The sequence below is a fragment of the Strix uralensis genome, chromosome 21 (genome assembly GCF_047716275.1).
Source record: "Strix uralensis isolate ZFMK-TIS-50842 chromosome 21, bStrUra1, whole genome shotgun sequence".
In the NCBI taxonomy this organism is placed as follows: Eukaryota; Metazoa; Chordata; class Aves; order Strigiformes; family Strigidae; genus Strix; species Strix uralensis.
This window is the reverse complement of record NC_133992.1, coordinates 4,146,504-4,165,413: the sequence shown is the minus strand read 5'-3', so window position 1 is coordinate 4,165,413 and position 18,910 is coordinate 4,146,504. Positions and strand designations below refer to the sequence as shown.

General features: G+C 44.3%; 1 protein-coding gene across 1 annotated transcript in view; it reads right to left on the bottom strand.

The window, feature by feature from the left end:
• The window catches only part of PAPPA (pappalysin 1), a 183,306-nt gene that overhangs the window by 75,135 nt on the left and 89,261 nt on the right, over positions 1-18,910 (bottom strand). The window contains exons 8-10 of the mRNA XM_074891148.1: positions 16,189-16,317; positions 14,496-14,587; positions 1,894-2,090 (exon numbers count right to left, since the gene is read on the bottom strand). Coding sequence (XP_074747249.1) covers positions 1,894-2,090; positions 14,496-14,587; positions 16,189-16,317 — 418 coding nt within the window. The remainder of the gene's footprint in view (positions 1-1,893; positions 2,091-14,495; positions 14,588-16,188; positions 16,318-18,910) is intronic.

The following is an 18,910-nucleotide window of genomic DNA, read 5'->3' as shown; positions in this document are numbered from 1 at the left end:
TGTGCAGATAATGAAGCCAAACATGTTTACACACCAGTGATCATTACATGCAGTGATTAGAGGAGATCTTAGGTTAATTTTCATCTCTGCTAGCTAACAGACTGATGACCTGCTGCCCCACCTAACCTCTCTGGAGTGACAAGTCAGGTGCTTTGACAAGCCTACGAGGCTGACTTGTTCCTGGGGAAAACAAAGACTTTCTCAACATATATGATTAAAAAGGTCAATGAACCCCATGCACTCAAACTGGTGTAATAGGACCAGCTGAGCTAAGGCAAAAATTCCTTTTGCTGGAAGTAAATAGCACACTGTTATCTCCCCAGAGGCCAGGCAATAACAGGAGGCATGTTCCCATTCACTCTGCCAGTGTGTGATATGCTAGTGCTCTGCCTATAAATACAACAGCTTTTTTTTCCCTTTTTTTTTTTTTTTTTCTAACAAGGCTGTGACAACTTCATCTCATCTGGGTACAACAAACACGCTTGAGTTGTGGCTACACAGCAGGGCTTTCTGTTGTGTGTGTGCGTGGTGGTGTTTTTTCCACCACAGGACCATATGTTACCTACTGCACGGCGTGGCTGCGTTTCCACCAGTGCATTAGGAGAAAATCAGGGCAGCTCTCCGTGGCGGCTGCACGGGGACAGAGTGCTTGGGGACGTGCAGATAAAGCAGCACCTGAACTGGAGACTGTGGGCTTCGGACTGTGCTACAGCACAGGGAGCTCCAATGAGAAAGAATTTACGAAGGCACTGGTAGGGGTCCAGAGGAAAGTTCCTTTTACAGTGTGAAATAATAAATGAGACCATGACAAAAAGGCAATACTGGGCTCAGGATTCTGTCTTGGTACTATGCCAGCTAACCACGCTTTGTGCATTTAAAACTGACCTGGTCATTAATTTGTTACAGACTTGTGCAATGTGAACAAGGCCAAGTCTCTTGGATAAAGATGTTTTCTCTTGCAAGCCAACTGGAAATGCTTAGCGTTTACTATTCATAGAGAAATCTGCCTGTCATATCTGTGACACGGCATTCCTCTTTGCACTGCCCGCTCAAGATACCTCCCAAATAATTAGACTGTAAGAACAACTTTGCTGCCTCAAACCGAAAGTCCACCTAATCCACTGCTCTATCTCTAGCAAGGGACAACAGGGATGCCGAAGGAGGAATATACAAAGCAGCTCTCATATATGATGAGCCTTTCCCTGCTGTATCCTCTAAACAACCAACAATAAGCAATGTGGGCTTTCCTGAGTCAGGTTGCATCTGGACTGTTGCATCTGCATCGTGTACAGCTCTGTTTTCCAGGCATTTATCTAATGTCTTTTTGAACTCATTTGGATCTAATTCTCTCAGGGAGACAAAAGGTAAAGTTATGGTAACTGGAGCTATTTATGTTACAAAGGAGACATGTAAGAAGGGGGTTAAAGCTAATGAATGGCTTTGGGAATGGACAGGACCTTTCTCAGAATAGAACAATAGGGTGCTTTTATGAAACTGTGAGACAGAAAACACAAAACTATTAAAGAAAGAACACTCTTTTGTACTATTCGGCATTAGCCTTCAGAACTCATCGCCACGAGATAGTACCCTGTGCTAGCTGCAGAGAGCCTGCCTAGTATTTTAGGTGACGTTAGTCGAGGTGACTCCTACACAGCTTACTGAATCAAGCAGGCCACAACTTCAGCCAGTTTTTAGTTGGATGACTGGCACTGAATTTCAACTCATCACTACTAATCAGGCTCAGAAAGAGGGAAACTGCTGTCAGAGGCCTTCCTTGGTGAAGCAGCAAGTTAACAGGCAGGGTAACATCACACATGAATGCTGACCATCTACAACGTCACTCCTTGCTGGACTTCACTTTCCAGGAGAGGAAAGGGAGTATGCTTCCCTTACCTGGGTTGCTGCTGGCTGACCAATGACCACCCATCCTGGACACTGCTGGTCACTGTGATGTGAGACAGAGACGTTGGAAGCCCACTGATCGAGGAAGCCTTTGGGAGTGTAAACACCACAGTCTTTGATGCTGGTCATTTGCTCAAATTCCTCGCATACTCCATCACCATCGTGGAAATAGCACCTGCTGGGTTCATCTGTCAGGAAAAGCAGAAAAGACAAATCACAAAGGACTGGCTACACATGCCTGCAATCTAGTTGCTAGGACCAGATAACATCAGTGGTCGTGTATCTGCTGGACCAGGTCACTGGGAAGTGAAAGCATTGGTCACTTCTAGGAATAGCAAGGTGATTAAAACAAAGCCAAGCAACAATAGTCAACTTCTATATTGGGCAATTCCCCCAAGATATTTCCTAATGTAAGGGGTTTTCTGCTTATTTTCATAGATCTCCATTTAAAAGGATTGAGACAGAAAAAAGCAGAAATAGAAAATACATAGAGAGACAATGTGGGTGTTGGCATAATTCCACTGACTTGGATGGAAAAATGCCAACAGAGGGTCTGGTCTACAATGTTTCCCTTTTTGTTTTAAAAAAAATATCTGCGAAACAACAACAGCAACTCTGAATTTAGGGATGGCAAAAATTGCCAAGTTCACAGTTGCAGTGACCAAAGGGCCAAACAGATCTGTTTATCCACAGAGCAGATACAGTATACATAGTGTGAGGGTAAGCTTGCCACATACACACACCACTTCAACCAACATGACTCAGATTTGACCTGAAAGGATCAAAAGCAGCAGAAGACTTTATTATCCTTGTCCATTTATTCTGTGGCTTCTCTAATGAGACTGCCAACAAAGATGCCAAATTTTTGAGGTTGTTTCTGTAACACTGGCCCATTAAAAACTGAACTGAGATCCATCTACTCTTTTCAAACAGACTGCATAGCAATAATGACTTTCAGTCATTAGAGTACTCTGTGAAATGGAAACCTTTGACCTGTTGGTATCCTATTTTGTATTGTATTATCATTGCCAGTCCCCAGAGGTATCCAGTTCTGACAGCCTGTTGTATTTTTGTCTGGCAAATAAGCCTGCTGAAAAAATGGTAGGAAATTAGCCAGGGCTGCTCACTGGACTGATGGAAATGATCCCTAAGGAGAGTCCTGTCGGTAGCATTGGACTATCTCAAGCTAGGTGTCAGAAAATCCAACGGCTGCTCCATTTTGAGCTACTTCCAAACTACTAAATCCCCTGTTTATTTTTCCTCCTAGTTTACACAGTGAAATACCATCATGAGCCAGAAAAAAAAACAGTTTATTGCAATTCAATTATTTAATGACTTTCACTCCTTTTCCCCTCCCTTCCTCCCAATCCCCTGTGCAAAATTCCAGGTTCTTAAAAGAGTGTGAGTTTGAAAGAATGGAGAAGTCTATCAGGGAAGAATGTCATTATGGTTTCATTTCATCATGACCTCTGTGGACAATTTGTGTACGTGGATAAGTGTGAGGAACTCTGTACTTGCTGGGCCACTACTCTGAGCTGGTGAAAAGGAGCCAGTGTGAATCTGGAAGCCGTCCAGCTGCATGAGCGCAGCCCTGTGTCTGAGCGAATATTCCCGGGGTGGTCAAACTTCTTGACCCTACGTGTCACATCTTAAAATCTTCATATGGCTGGGAGCCACCAAACATATACCACACACCTCGAAGAGCTGGGAGGAGGAGCAGCTTGGGAGAGTGCTTCACAGACAAAAGATGACAATGGCTCCCCAGGGTGTCCCATTACTCCAGGGTGGGAGGGGGCTCGGTGGATGTGCAGATGGGCCCTAAGGCAACCCAGCAGTGCTGGCCCCAGCGGCTGCTGCCTTGCCTCCTCCCACGGCAGGATTGCCCAACAGTCCTGATGCCAGCAGGGCCCTGCTACTCCTCATCTGGTATTGACCCAGCTGGGAACGTGTGCTTGAGCTACTCATGGACCATAGTGCCCCCACAGCCCCGGCTGGGACACCCCTGTAACACACCTTGTTTCTCTGCAGGGCTTATCAACGCTGGCACAGCATGACACCAGCATGGGTCCTTCACCCCTGGGAGAGACACGCTCTGTGTCTGGCCAGCTCAAGGAAGGGGCAGAGCGAGCGAGTAACTATGATGGCCATAGAGTCAAACTCTTAGTTCCCTGACCTTATCTTTCTGCATCTCTTGTTCTGCTCCTCTCTCTGCAGAGACATATCAAAGCGTAGGCCAGGTCTCTGCTGTACCCAAGAACAGTAGGATAAAGCTAAGCGGCTCACCCACCTCAAAGCACTATGTCCTAGTTTGAGCGAGAGACTCAGTAGAAGTCTCTGAGAAATATTCAGCCCTGGAAAGACTGTGGTCAGCAATCAAAAATCCTCAAAAACAAATCCCAAACCTATGAAAATATGTATTTTCAGAAAAAGAGTTTCTTTGTCATTTTATGAAAAGGGGCTTATTTCTGTAAAAATGAATAAAAAAGAAAGGAAAATACCTACCATATTAAAAAGACCCAAACTTCAACCTATAAACACATGCACAGATATACACTTACAGTGGAACACCAGCACCCAAGTGCATCCTGCTACACACCCACACTGACAGAAACACTGACACCCAAACACATGTATGTTCTCTTTACACATCCCCAATGCAGCCACCCCACCGATGCAAACACCCAGAAACTCACAGCCTAATTTTAGGCATATGCATTCAGACAGTGTTTCCCTGGCCTTCCTGAAGCACTGACTTATTTTCACGACAGGCCCTGAACTAAGTACAACATTTATATAGCAACATACTCCTGCACTGGCTCCAAATGTTCCCTCCTAATGCGATGATAAACGTAATGGGCTTCTGATAAGATCATGTGTTTGGGATAAAAGAATACTCCAGACCTACTCCAATCCGATGACTTAATTCATAGTCACATGGATGGGAAGGCAGCCTTTGAATAGCTGTGATCCAGGCCAGTGTGTGATCCTAACAGAGGCTAATTTGTTCCTGATTATGCTTAAGACCCCAATAAATCTGTCTGCTCAGAGTCTGCAAAACCCGAGGGAGGAACCGAATGGAGAGCCTGAGATGTCTGAATTAAATGGAGACTGCCTAAATGATTAACAAAGTCTTACTGAACTGCAGTGTCACGAGCCCTTCTGCTGTGCTAGTCCTGGAGAGTCGCTGCACCCTGCCCTCCACGGCAGCGCTGGCTGGATGACACTGCGCACAAAGGCTGAGAGATGAGGTACCCGCTTGCTTTTGTGTGCTTTGAAAAACGATGGGGGAAAGCGGCTTTACAGCCCTAGTTTTCTTTTAAGGAAGATCTGTAAGTCCTACTATTGACACGCCATCCCGAAGCGTTCAATGTCATGCTTTGAGGGGAGTGTTGGTGAGAAGAGGGGAAGACCCTTCCTGCCTATAAGCTTCCTACTTCTGAGTGATGGCAAAGAGGGGGACTTCTCTAAATCCTTCCCAGACGCTGGTGAGGGGACTGATGAGGGCATCGACCTATGACAGCCAAATGTGGTGCAACACTGGGTGTGCTGCCAAAAAGAAGCAGAGGCTCTTCCTTCCACAGGTATTAAGCACCAGCTCTGACTCCTGATTCTTACTGTGGTCTTGCATACTTGGTAGGTTACACGTTGGGCTTTACACTTTAATGAGCAAAGTGAAGAACGACCAGATTGTTTCTTCCTACGATTGCCCTCACAAAATAAAAACTAGCAGGCTTTTTCCCTTTCCACAGTGGTGTGAACACAGCTCAGTTAAATCCGTAGAGTCCTACAGGCTCAAAGCCGGGGAGGGCAGTGTCAGGAGTGATATATTTCTAGGAAGCAGTAGCTAACATCTTTATTTCCATAATGGTACAAAATGCCTTTTCTGTTCTCAACTACTGTGACATGAAACGCATCCAGGGCCTTGATAATATGAGCTAATTTTTGTCTCCACAGATGTCTATAGGATCCCAAGATCTGGTGAAGGTCATGGTGATGTATTGGTCACGTATGGCCTGCATCATGGACTATGTTCATCAACACCATGGACTTCTCACTTCAAAGTTGAATCTGATTTGAAGGAGATATGGAGGAACATGAAAGAAATCTGATTTGTCCTCAAGGAAAAATGGCTTCAAAAAAATAAAAAGCAGTTGCCTGGAAATCCAGCTGAAACCTAGAACAGTAACATGTCTGCAGGCGTAGCACCTGGCAGCAGGAGACAGCATCTCTGGGGACTGACAACAGATGCTGAAGGATCCTGAGCTGAACTCGGGGAACATGTATTCATTCAGGCAGCATGAGCTCCTTTTCCCTCACAAAGTTCTTATCGAAGGCACAAAAATGTTGGGGCCAAACCAAAGTCCCTCTCTTGCCCTTGCTTTGAGAAAAGGCAGCCTCTGGTTCCACAAAGATTTCTGTGACATCTGGGAATCTCTGAATGCTCTGTGGCAGCCACCAACCTGGAGAAGGGGGATTTGTTGGGGAAACAGATTGGCAAGGTCTGGCCTGCTTATTATTGCAGTCGTGCTTCAAGATCAAGAATGATCTTGGGGCTCTTGTGTGTTACACCAGAAAATGATGCAAACTCTATTTCTCCTTGATCCTCCAGCTGCCCGAGTGCAGTGCAAAAGGCAGCCTTTTGTATTGAAATACAAACTCCTTCTCTGGAATTCAGAAATGGAAGGATGCACAAGGTAAAGAAGAGGATTCAGGGAGTATCTGGGAGGTGCCTGCCAGACCAGGTCTGGATGAGCAGGTAACTCCCCATCACAGTTACCTGTCTGAAGCGAGGCTAGAAAATCACCAGCGAAACGAATGAAGTCTGGTACAGATCAGGAAGCAGACATGCAGGATATACACTTATCTGTGATAGGCAGCCTTCCACCTCATTTAAAAAAAAAAAAAAGAGATAAAGAGATCCAATTCATAGCACAGGGCACATCCTCTAAAGAGGCTTTTAATGTCCGAGCTGCATAGTCAAAGTGCTGGGGACAGACACTTGGGGCGGCTTCCTGTTTTCAGCTAGAACGCAGTGATTGGCATCAGCATAGTCTTCTTTTGTGCAATAACTACTATTTTTTTAAAAGGCCAGACAAAAAAAAGAGTATTTTTAAGCTCAGCTGTTTACTTAGGGATGTTTCCAACTATAACAAGCTTCATGCCACATAACTATTTGTCCGAAAAAAAAAAAAAAAAAAAAAAAAAAAAAAGGGGGGGGGGGGGACAAAAATGCAGAAGCATTGTCTCAGAGTAACAAATTCTTGGAACAGAGCAAGCTTCGTATTTTAACCCCTGAAAGCTCTGTCCAGGGGTGTGCAGGCCTTTTCAGACACGATGAGGGCCAAATCACAGGCTCACTGAAGTCAGCAACTTCTGCAGAAGCAGGATTTTACCACCGCGTCACTTAATCGGAATCTCCAGCACTGGTGTTTATGTTCACAGATGAGAAGAAACGCATCCAGAGGTTTCTATCACAAAAGGAGAAATAATTCCACTGCAGATCACATGAACCCGGCGGCTGAGTGATCGCAGAACCTGCTCCATTTATTTCTATGGGAGTTTCACCTTTGGCTTCAGTGGGAAGAGAGTGAATAACATGGCCTGCTTCCAGGATATCTGCTAATCTCTTCTTTAATATTGAAGAAGCCAGAGACAGAGATGTTTCCTGCTACAGTAAAATATTCGAGAGTTATTTTCCTTCCTGGATGTTCTGATTTGAAAAGAGGAAAACCATTACACAGAGCTTGGGCAGACCTTTCCGAATAAAGTTGCATATCAATAAATTGTGACGTTTTCCTTCAATGAAATAAAACAGACACCTTGGAAATGAAGGCAACACGGGTGTTGCAATCTACTGCGGAACATCCAGGGGCCTTGCAGGAGGCTTTTTTCTGTACAATATGACAATCGTGTCTGAGCATCTCCTGAACTGAGCAGGCGGGCATAATGCATTTGTGGAGTGTGGCTCCCTGGTAATTCAGCTGCTTCGTGGAAATACATTCCTGGGCTTGTCCTTTGTCTGGCGTGACTCGGCTCATCGGTATGATATAGCGGTTGGAGCACAATAATTATGCAATTGATCTGCATGCTGCAGACAGATACAATTACAACTCCCTCGCAGAGCCCAGCACTGAAATTTGATATTTCGCCTCCAAGAACATAAGCCTTTGTCACTTAAGCGAAAGGATATTTTCCATTGCTGGCAGTGGTAGTAGGACCTTATCTGCTCAGTGGCTAGCCAACAGGAGCCAATGTGGCCTTCCCCCAACCCTGGGCAACCAGGCATGTTATAAAAGCTCTACAACATGCATTCTATCCCCACCTAATCTTGTTTCCCTCCCTGGGTGGTTGGATAAATCAGAAAAGCGATGCTGAGAATATTTCAATATTTCCTCAGACTTGCACAGATTTATTAGCTAAACTTGGAGACTGTTTGACTGAAAATCTTGAGGCTTCTGTCACACAAGGCAGCAACCACTATGACCACGGGAAGGCGGGCCAGCGTAGCCCTTCTCGACACCTGGCCCGCTTGCTTGGGAGGCTGGGAAGGAGCCCAAGAGAAAAAACCCAGCGGTGCCATTCACCAAGGAAAACAAACTGCTTGTTTGTGTGTGTGGTTGGATGTTATTGCAAAGGAAGGTCTTGTGCTCAGCATCAACCTCTAAGCACAGCAAGTTGCTGTTGAGTCACAGAGGATGGTCTACAGAGGGAAGTATGACCAGCCGTGAAAGCCTCTCTGATCCATGGAGAGTAATGTGTGAGGGATGTAACAAGCAAAGGAGTAATTCTTCTGCCGGGCTCTCATTGTAGCTTTGTCCTAAAAACCGAAGCTGGATTGAGCTGGGCTGGAGTCACTGGTCTAGGGAAAAATGCAGGCAAATACCACTCCAGCCCACATTCTCCCCCACAAAAAAGCATCTGTCCTTTGTATTCTACTGCCTGAGATGCCTGCTCTCTCTGCTCTGTGGCTCAGCTGGCCCTGCTAAGATTGCACTATTAATGATGACAATCTGAAAATCACTTTAAGAGACTTTATGACGATGCTATGATTACTAACTTGCCAAATGAGTGCTTAGACGTTTTAGAACATGTAGCCACACTCCCATGAGCTGCAGGAAACAGTCAGCTTCAAAGTATTTGCCTTAAGCTGAAGGAATCACGCAAATATCATCTGAATAGCCCCAGTTAGTAAATTCATTGCTATTTGCTATGAAATTCTGCTACAGAACCTCAGCTTCTTTATCGACAGCAATACTCTTTCCCCAGCTCCTTGGTCAATGCTTTAGTCTTACTGATGCCCTGTGAGATGCTGAGTTTCACTTGCAAGGTGGCTTGGTTTCTCCCATGCTGTTCTTCTACTGAAAGCCCTCAGCAGGGTCAGCCAAGGCCTATTTAATGTTCGTGAAAGAAGGCGAAATCACCATTAGCTGCTGCGTGGGGCCGCGGTTTCGACAGTCAAAGCTGTGTTCCTGTGCAGGGGTATGAGGAAGGGAGGGGGAGAGGATGGGAGCGAGCTCTCAAAGCATGCCCACAATGAATATGGATGGTCATCCATCAATTTATTTTAAGCACATTACTTCTCTGTCAGAAAGGGAAAAAAAGGAAAAAGAAAGAAAGGAAAGAAAAGACATATAAAATTAGGTTTGTGTCACTCATTTAACACTGCAATTTCCCTAGAGGATTATGCACCAAACAGAGATAGCAAGCTCATGAATATTAATCATTTCCCTGAATGCAATGCAGCCCACCAAACAATAAGATTAGGGGAAAGTGCTATGCTTAATTTATGGATAATGGGAGAGGTAAAGGATAGAGCTCCCACAAAGGTAAGGCTCACAGCTGGAGGGAGAGGCCTCTGAGGAGGAGAAGCACAGATCCAGATTTGTAAGGTAGCAAAAAAACATCTGAGGCCAAGCAGGAGCGAAAGAAAAGGTGCTTAAGGATCATTGTCAAATTAAAACCATACTTGTCCCTGAACAACCACTGGCAAATCATGCTTCAAGCATGCTAGAAATCGGTGGTAAATTCAAGAGCTAGATATATTTATTTTATCTTTTCCTCTACTCTGCACCTTTTCTTTGTATTTTACATCTCTGAGGCCCTGATCTAACAAACTACAGAGACGTGTGTCTAACCTGAAACATTCATGTTGTTCAGTGGGACCACGCACATGTGGAATTTAGCGGAGGCGCTGCGCTGTTTTGCTGTAAAATGGCTTTAGCGGAGAGTCCCTTATAAGCAAAGGAGATAAAGTGTAGCAATAATAACACCAATAAGATGTGACTAAAAACCCCATAAATTACCAGGCAAACTTAAGGTAGATAGAAGTTCAGAACCTACTTCCCAGCTGTGCTTCAATGTGTCTATCAGTCTTTACTCATCTCTTTTCATATTACTTTCTCTCCCTCTCCCTTCTTTTTTATTGATCTCTGCATCTTTTTTATCGTAGCCTTCTCTTTCTTCAGCACTGGTGAGCTAAATCAATGCATAATGCACATCACACTCAACAAAAGGAATGCAAATGAAAGCAGCATTCTTTTTCAATGTCCGCACATATATCTAGATGCGTGTGTACAATGTTGGTGTGTGGGAGAGTGCATACCAAGGACAAGGTGCTCAGCTGCTTGTTAGACACCCGTTTCTCAACCATCCGGTGGGAACGGATCAAGTGCTAAAAAGCTCTGGGTTCCCACAACTGCAAATCATAACTCTGACGACTGGGGCCTGTTTTACACAGGACACGTCGGCTTGAACTTGGCTGAGATTTGCAGTAATCGCCAAAAATCAGTTATCCCGGGAGTAATCAAGAGCAAGGTGAAAGAAAAGCAGCCAAGAAGTAGGAGAGGGGTGCATCAGTCACAGTGGACGTGACTTTGAGTCGCTTGATCCTACAAATCAAAAGGCAAAGTGAAACTTTCCCCATGGGACCAAATTCTGCACAGAGGGGATAAAATATGCAAAATCCGCTTCGCAAAGGGGGGAAAAAAAGTAGAGATGATAAATTTCAGGATGGGGAATGGTGAGTGTACTGCAGAACTTAAAAAAGGAGTACTGCCAGATGCTTTAATTGATTAATTAATTAATCTCACTGTCGCTCTTCAGCATGTTGCAGGAGGAAAATGCTATTAATCTTATCTGTTTTCTGTTACTCGGCTTTGTGTTCAGAGAAGGCCAGGACAGCCTGACAGTAAGACCACACAGTTTTCTTCCCTGCCTCCCTCCTTCCTTCCCCCACGCCCCTCCTCCCACAGCAGAGCAGATTGATCCACTGTTATCTGATTAGAGAGGAAAGGAGGAGGGAAAACAAAACCAAGGGGAAAAAAAAGTATAATTTTATTACAGGCACTAGTGTAAAGTGTCTTGAGAGCCTTGTGCCATTTATTCAGAGGGAAGTTGGACCAATTAAAAAAAAACCAACATAAACCTCATAATCCTAAAAGGCACAGGGAACAAGAGAGGCAGAGGGACACCTGCAGACAGGCTACCTCCACCCTTGGAGATATCCAGAATGCAACGGGACATGACCCTGAGCAACATGCTCCAACTTTGAAGCTGGATCTAACTTTGAAGTTGGCCCTCCTTGGACCAGGGATCCCCAGAGACTCCTTCGAACCTAAACTATTCTGTGATTCATGGCTCTAAATCTAAAGCTTGATGGTGTTCACAGGCCCTGCTTTGGAAGGAAGAAACCCTCTTGGGCTTTGCTATCAAACCTCCTGCTATGGACCCCCCACCCCCCCGAATGATGCCCCTTCAGCCCTGCCTTTGCAAACAAAATGTTTGGTGATTATTTTCAGCCATGTGGGACCCAATCCTGCAGACAATTTTTGACAAGCATTGCATTCACTGTTGTGGTTAGATTTGCTGAAGTCTAAAGAATGCCTTGTGGTAGTTCAGAAACATGCCTGGAAGGAAGCATTTGCAAGATCAAACCCTGAGGCCCCCAATTCAGCGAAGTCTCTGAACATGTGTTTGAGGCTCACTGAATTCTTTGGTGAAGGGGAGTGATTCCCGGGGCTCTAAACAGCTACATAATACAACAAGAACATCACTGCAAAAATAACACTGTCTGAAATAATTACTTGGTGTCCTACAGGATTATAACATGTGTTAGCCTTGTAAATGTGGAAATAAAGTACGCTTATTTTTCTGTGCTCCTCAAACAGGGACCCAAGCATTCCGTATTTTCCAAGAAAACACCACACCAGTCTCAAAGAAGACTTTTGTTTGTCTAAAGGCAGAGGATTGGGTCTGATATTATTACTTTGTGGAGAATGATGAATTTCTGCTCTTTTTAATTACTATTTGTTATGTAACATGGACAGCCACTCACTTTCCCAACATCTTAATGTTTTCTGGTGAGATTTTAATGCTTGATATGTTAAAACAGAACGTAAATCAGGACCACTCATTTGTCTAAAACATTAGCCAGCAATTTCTCTCTAGGTCTTGATGGTATAACTCATGGTGGTCCAGCACCCATAAAAGCCAACAGAACCTGTTTCACAGATATTACCTTCTCCAAACCTTTCCTAGGGACTTGACGAAGGCAGCGTTTGCCCAAAACCAACAGCAGCTGCCCTCGCAGACCCTGCCTGCACACTGAGGCCATCACCACCACAGCAGCTGCACCACCACAATTGTAAAGTCACACAACAAAACATTTGTGAGGTCTGCGGACATGCACCTTTCCACTGATTCAGCTGATCTGATTCACCTAAGTGAGTCCTCATATTCAGTATTTCACAAACAATTTAATTTCATTCGCTTTTGTAATCCAGGACCTGTACAAAACCACAACCATGCAAAGCCCATGACAAACAAACAACTTTTTACCTCTGGAATTCCCCTTTCCTTTTCAACACAAGCAAATCTGAAAAATCACTTCCTCTGTAACAGCATAGAAAAATCTGTGTGTATGTTTTAGTTGCTTCATTTTCTAATCATATTGCTGTCAGACGGGTTTTTCCACACTCTTAACCAGCCCTGTTGCTGGTCCTGGTGATGAGAAGGCTCCTGCACTCACCTGGCAGGACACTGCTGTGCGGTCCGAGGCTCGGGACATCCCGCTCTTACTCCTGCCCATGGACTTGTTTGGAGCATGATACAGCTCCTGCCCAGCCCACACAACCCTGTTTCCTTGAGAACCCACGTACACAGGGGAGGACCCGGGTCATGTCCTAACGTAATGCTGGGATGTGGTCAAAAGTACAGACCTGGACCAAGGACCTCAGACCTGCTGTTGAGCAGGACAATACAGATGCAACCTTGCTGGAACCAGCCTCGCACTATGCCTGACTTTTGGAGAACCCAAAAAACATTTGCATAAGTGTTTATCTCACTTTCAAAATATTATGACTAATATCTTTCAGTGCTTGAGGCTCTAATGCAGCAAGTTACTTGAAACACAAATGTAACTCCAAGACCACCAATAGTCACAATTAGCCTCGACCATAAATACGCTCAGATTTCAATAGAGCTATTTACATATGTAAATATGTAAATAAGCACATCACCAAATTGGGCCTCAAGTCTCACTGCGTGGGATGCTAAAGTAAAAATGAAGCCGTTATGATGAGACAAGCAGTCCTCAGCCTACCACCCAAGGGAAACATGGTGCCTGTGAGGTCCTTTATATGTTGCTCCAGGCCCAAGAGATAATTGTCAGATTGCCAAAAAGAGCAAATTTCAGTCTTGCCAACATTATCTGCTTAGGACTGATGGTCTGAGCTGAAGGCATGGGATCACTAGATGGGACAGAGTATTTTCTTGGTCAGTCCAGATAAGGAATCTCATAAAATGTCTTGAGAAAAAGCTGACCCTTTATAAACATTAACTCTTCAGAAGCTCTGCATGTTTCATCCTTCCCCAGACCTCATCGAGCCCTGGTTGGGAAATGCAACCACACAACGAAGGGCTGCCCCACAGAAGGTTCAGCGTAAATTGGTCTCCATTTCCCTTCTCTGCCCCCAGCATTCCTAGAGAGTTTAATAAATATGTAAAACTCACAACTGCAGCCCTGCTATCCCCGATAGCTCGAGCATCTTCCGGCCATTGTGCTTACAGGTTTTGCTAATCAGAGCAAACCAGGCTTGCAAATGAAATCTGATTAAGTAGTTTTCACCTCTGAAAAAGGGGATTAGCTAGACCTTTGATCCTCAGATATTGATTTGCAACTCAAAGGAGGTGTGACCTCAGCTGGACTTGCTTCTGGTCTCAGTCCCTTCCCCTTTCACTCCTCCTCCTGTTTACCAGAAAAAATCAGTTCATGTCTTCTCACGCAGCCAGATCTAAAGCCTATTGAAGCCAGTGGAAAACCACCCACTGACTTCAATGGGCTTTGGATCAGTCCCACAATGGCTGACTTAGCCTTAAGTCCCAGGCTGTTTCAAAGCCAGCAGAACCAATTTCCCATCAAAATGACCAGAAGCTGGGAAGATATGTTCGCCTTTCAAACCTACAAATTCCACCTTTTTTGTTTCTTCCATGACAACTCTCCAGCTGGAAATGCTGAAAATACTGTTGATTTTATCCTTGCACTCTGCATAGAGTTGTTGCCCACCGTGAGTGGAAGGGTTCTGAGCCAGACTTACCGATGCAATTAAAGGATAACTCCTGCAGGCAGAACAGGGAGCAGCCATCACCGTTGATCTTATTCATATCATCACATTCTTCTCCCAAGTCTCTGTAGGCAGGGCACACACATGCAAAAAGGAGTCAGATGGCAAATGGCATCATCCCGACAATTGCTGCAGCCCCTCTGCAGAACCCTAAAGCCCTGAAATCCGGTACAGTGCCTTTGTGTGTGGACCCTTAAAATACCTCTCCCTTTCTCCTCCAGCCCTGACTTTCATCATTCCTGGTTCACAAGCTTGCCTGGCCACTTCTCTCCTGCACATGTGGATACCACTTGCTGTTCTCTGATGAGGATATGAGCAACTTCCTTCATAGCTGATGTGGCTGCAACTCAGCAGGTGGGGAAAAGGAGAACAGGAATCTCTGAAACTCTTTGTATTAAATCTGGAAGGGCCAGACTGTGACCCCAGCATGGGAATAACAAGGCATAGAGCCTGGTGCTGGGCTATTCCAGGTGACAGCACTTGGAGGAGAGCAGTCAATGGGGAGCAGGTGGTGTAGGGGACAGGGCCCTGCCTTGCGCCAGCCCGCACGGTTGCAGTACTGTGGGGGGAGAAAAGTGTGAACCAGATGAGAAAGGGGTTGCCACAGCTGCAAGTGGGGCCACAACCAACCAAGCTGTGACACAGTCTGGTTCCTGCTCGCTCCTGAGGCAGCTCAGCTATTGTTCAATGCTTGCTGCAAAGCCACAAGTGATGTTTGAGGAATGTGCAAACATAACAGTAGGAGAAAAGTTATGGAAAGCAAAATTAATGTGTCTTTCTCCACCTCTCTCTCCAAGACGGCCCTGGATTCATATGTCGTTTGATTGTTCTCTTTGATTTCCCTGACTGTTGGGCCTCATCCTGCAAATACTTGCTGCCAGGTATATCATCTGACAGAGCTGTACTATGTGATTGCTGATCAGCATTATTTCAAGAAAATAATGCTGGCTGGAGTAAGCACTTGCTTGTTGTTACTTCCATTATTTAAATAATTAAATTATCTAATGCCAGGAAGCTTTGAAACAGGTGGCCTTAAGATCCAACATAGTAAAAGAATAAACCCTAACACAGTTGTAAATGATTGTTCTACATTTTCAGTAGTCTGGGGATTGGCAGCCGGTGAGCAGGAGGAGCTGACTGAGAACACAGCACTCTCCCTCAGAGGCCAAATCTATCACCTCCCAAGGCATCCCAGCTCTGGTGGTTGGTCAGACAAGAAGTTGCACCTGGCTCACCAGTGGCAGGGCTCTACCCTGTTCACCAGTTGCCAGGGACATGGGACCTCATGTGTAAGGACAGCATCAAAGGCTCTGTGAACTTTTTCAGCACTTACTTCAGCTCCATACAGGAAATGTCATATACATGTATAAAGATATTGATACACAAACAAACAGCATAAACAGCATACAGCGTACTTTCATATCGATCCTGCTGTCTGGACTCCATTATCTGTATCTCTGTCTGTATCTACTGGTGCCAGGATAGCAGGGCCTAAGTTCCAATTAAATGTCATCATCCTGGTAATCATCAAGCACGTGAGTCATTATCTACAGATGAGAGCCAGCCTAAACTAAGACGACATCAGAGGTCATCAATTCCTTTCTAGTCTCAGATTCTGGCTGAGGAGATGTACCCAGATTTATCTGTTTGCTCGCTCCAGACTTACATTTGGATAATCCCGTCTCCACAGTATCCACTTCCAGAGATATACACAAGCGCAGGGGAAGGCTCGCTCTCCTCCATCCCGGAAACAATGATGACCTGGTACGTGTATGTGGTCCGATCGCTCAGTTCCCTGCAAGGCAAAAGGAAATATTAAGTGATCGGTACAACAAAGGCAGTAGCAAAGGGCAGAGCAGGAGGTACTGAAATGGGGGTTGGCTGCCAGAAAAGCAAGTTTTAGTTCAGTCAAGCCCTCAGAATATTCCTACCTCATTTTGATGGGATTAATTTTTGGTTGGGTGTTCTTTTTCTTGTGAGCACAATCAGCACTACCTATGTCCATGCTTGGTTTATGCACAGCTCTGAAATAGGTGCAACTCTTGACTATTTGACAGCTAAACTATTTGCTGATGAAAATCATGCAGTTGCTGTGTTGCTGCTTACATCTATACCCACTGTAGAGACTGCACTGACACCATGGCAGTGTATCAGCCCTCACCATGTGCAGGGGGAAATAGTAACAGCATTTCCGACAGTCGATAGTACTGCAGCATTTGAGAAACCAGCCCTGTGCTTCGCTGTGCTCAGCCTCCAAGTACTTCTGCTCCTGTCTTTCCACGGCAGGGACAGGGTTACCTGCAAGTTTGTGCCATAGTTCATTTAAGGAACTTAAAATACCCTGCAAACACTGATTACTTCCTCAACAGCCCTGTGCTCAATGCAACTGCAGCTGGGACCAGTGGGAATTTGCCTATTGATTTAAGACAGAATTGGACTGGGGATGTTTCAGTGATAGATAAATAAGTTATCCACTTTGCATACAGGTATTAAAGCAACAGAGTTAAAAAGGAGAGCACAAAAAATAGGATCCACACCACAGCACTGCATCACGGTATTAGCATTGAAATATTCACAGAAAGAATTAGCATACTGTTATGTATTTATGCAAAGCCATCATTACCTAAATCCTGTGCATCTGTAAATGAGGAATAATTTTTTTATATGCAATACAGAAATAATAAAGTGCCTAATATAAATGTTTAGCTCTTTTACAATGTCTTTTACGTTATCAGAACTCAAAACGCTCCACAAAGAACCTCATTACCATTATCCTCGTTGTGCCGATTTGTAAAGCCGTGGAGCGGTAAAGGCAAAATGATTTGCTCAAAGTCATCAATCAGGCTAATTGCAGAGCCCATAACACAGCCCAGCTCTTTCCTAACCTATGCCAGTCCTCTACTTACTCACTCATATTGTCCCAATTACTGACAGTAATATACGTGTCTTTTTGTCACAGGAACTTGGTCAAAAAGCATGTATTAATGAAGTGTGTATTGTGAGAAATATATCTACTACACAGAGCAACAAAGTCATTGAAGTAGATATCAATGGACTGTAGTTACTGAAATCTTCAAGTTCATGAAATAACCATCTCCTTATAACATTCATTAAATTAACAAGCATGACTTAAACTCCCATATCACACATTATATTTTACAACAAAGCTGTTTCTCATGGATACTATGCCTACAAAATAACTGTCATTGAAAGAATTGCACGTGAACAGCTCTGGGATTTGATTCTTTGTTACCACACTTGAAATGGGGAGTGAAACTCAGTGGAACAAAAACACAACACAACTGGCTTTCTCGTTGCTCCTTCACCTGATTCCTCTCACCAGTAGGCCGTAGTTCCTCTTAGCTAAATTCAGGTAGCGCAAACACTATCTTAATTCACCTACAGACTGGGGAGACATCTACCTACATATTGGTATGAGTGTTTATTCAATCAAAGTGAAAAATTTCAAACTTCTGCCCTTGGGACCTGCTTAAAACAACTGTTTTGAGGAAAAAAAAAAAAAAAAAAAAAAAGTAAAATCATAGGAAATCCTTTAAGTGTCCAAACACACACTGATGTATAATGCTGAGGGTTTCCTCTAGATTTCACTCCTGGATAAATCCACTTATTAAGACAGGAAGTTTCTGATATTTACTGATGAAATGAAAGGAGAGGCAAGCTTTGATTATTAAGGAGCAGTTATTTCTCAAGTTCTTTCTCAAAACCATTCGTAAAATATTTAAGATTAACTAATATACTTGCAGAAATGTGGATTTTGTCACTGGGGATCTGTTAACCACAAAAAAAGGTTCAATTCTTAGAAAAGATTGTTAACAAATGAACAGTTTGGGCAGCTGTAACAGCTACAAAATAAATAAATCCATGCTGCTTTCTGATGCGCTGAGATCACACGCATGAGTACGAAATAGTAGTTTTCAGATTCTGATTTTTCATGTGATTTTCACCGATACCCATAGGTGATGGGCAGGCATTTGGCTAACAGCAGAAAGCGTGCCTCTGCGAGCGAGTTTTAGTATGTGGGAGTGTTTGTGTATGCTTGTGTGTACATGTAAGCAAAGGGAAAACAGGAAGAGTTCACATTTGTTTATGTACAGGGCGGGAAGTCGGCAGAACATAATGGAAGAAGACATAGTACTAAATTAAGCACGGGAGAGAATATGGTGTTTATGAATTATTAGGTGACTGGAGATGAATGTGTATGTGGGTAATAAGACAGAAAACTGGAAATGAGAGTTATTAGCTGGGGACAATGTTGGCATATTTAACTCTATGGATTGTGAATGCAAAACTGAGTATGGGGAAGAGGACCCTGGGGACATCGGAGAAGAGTGACTGCTGGTTTGTGGCAGTGAGCTTTGGTCTAATCC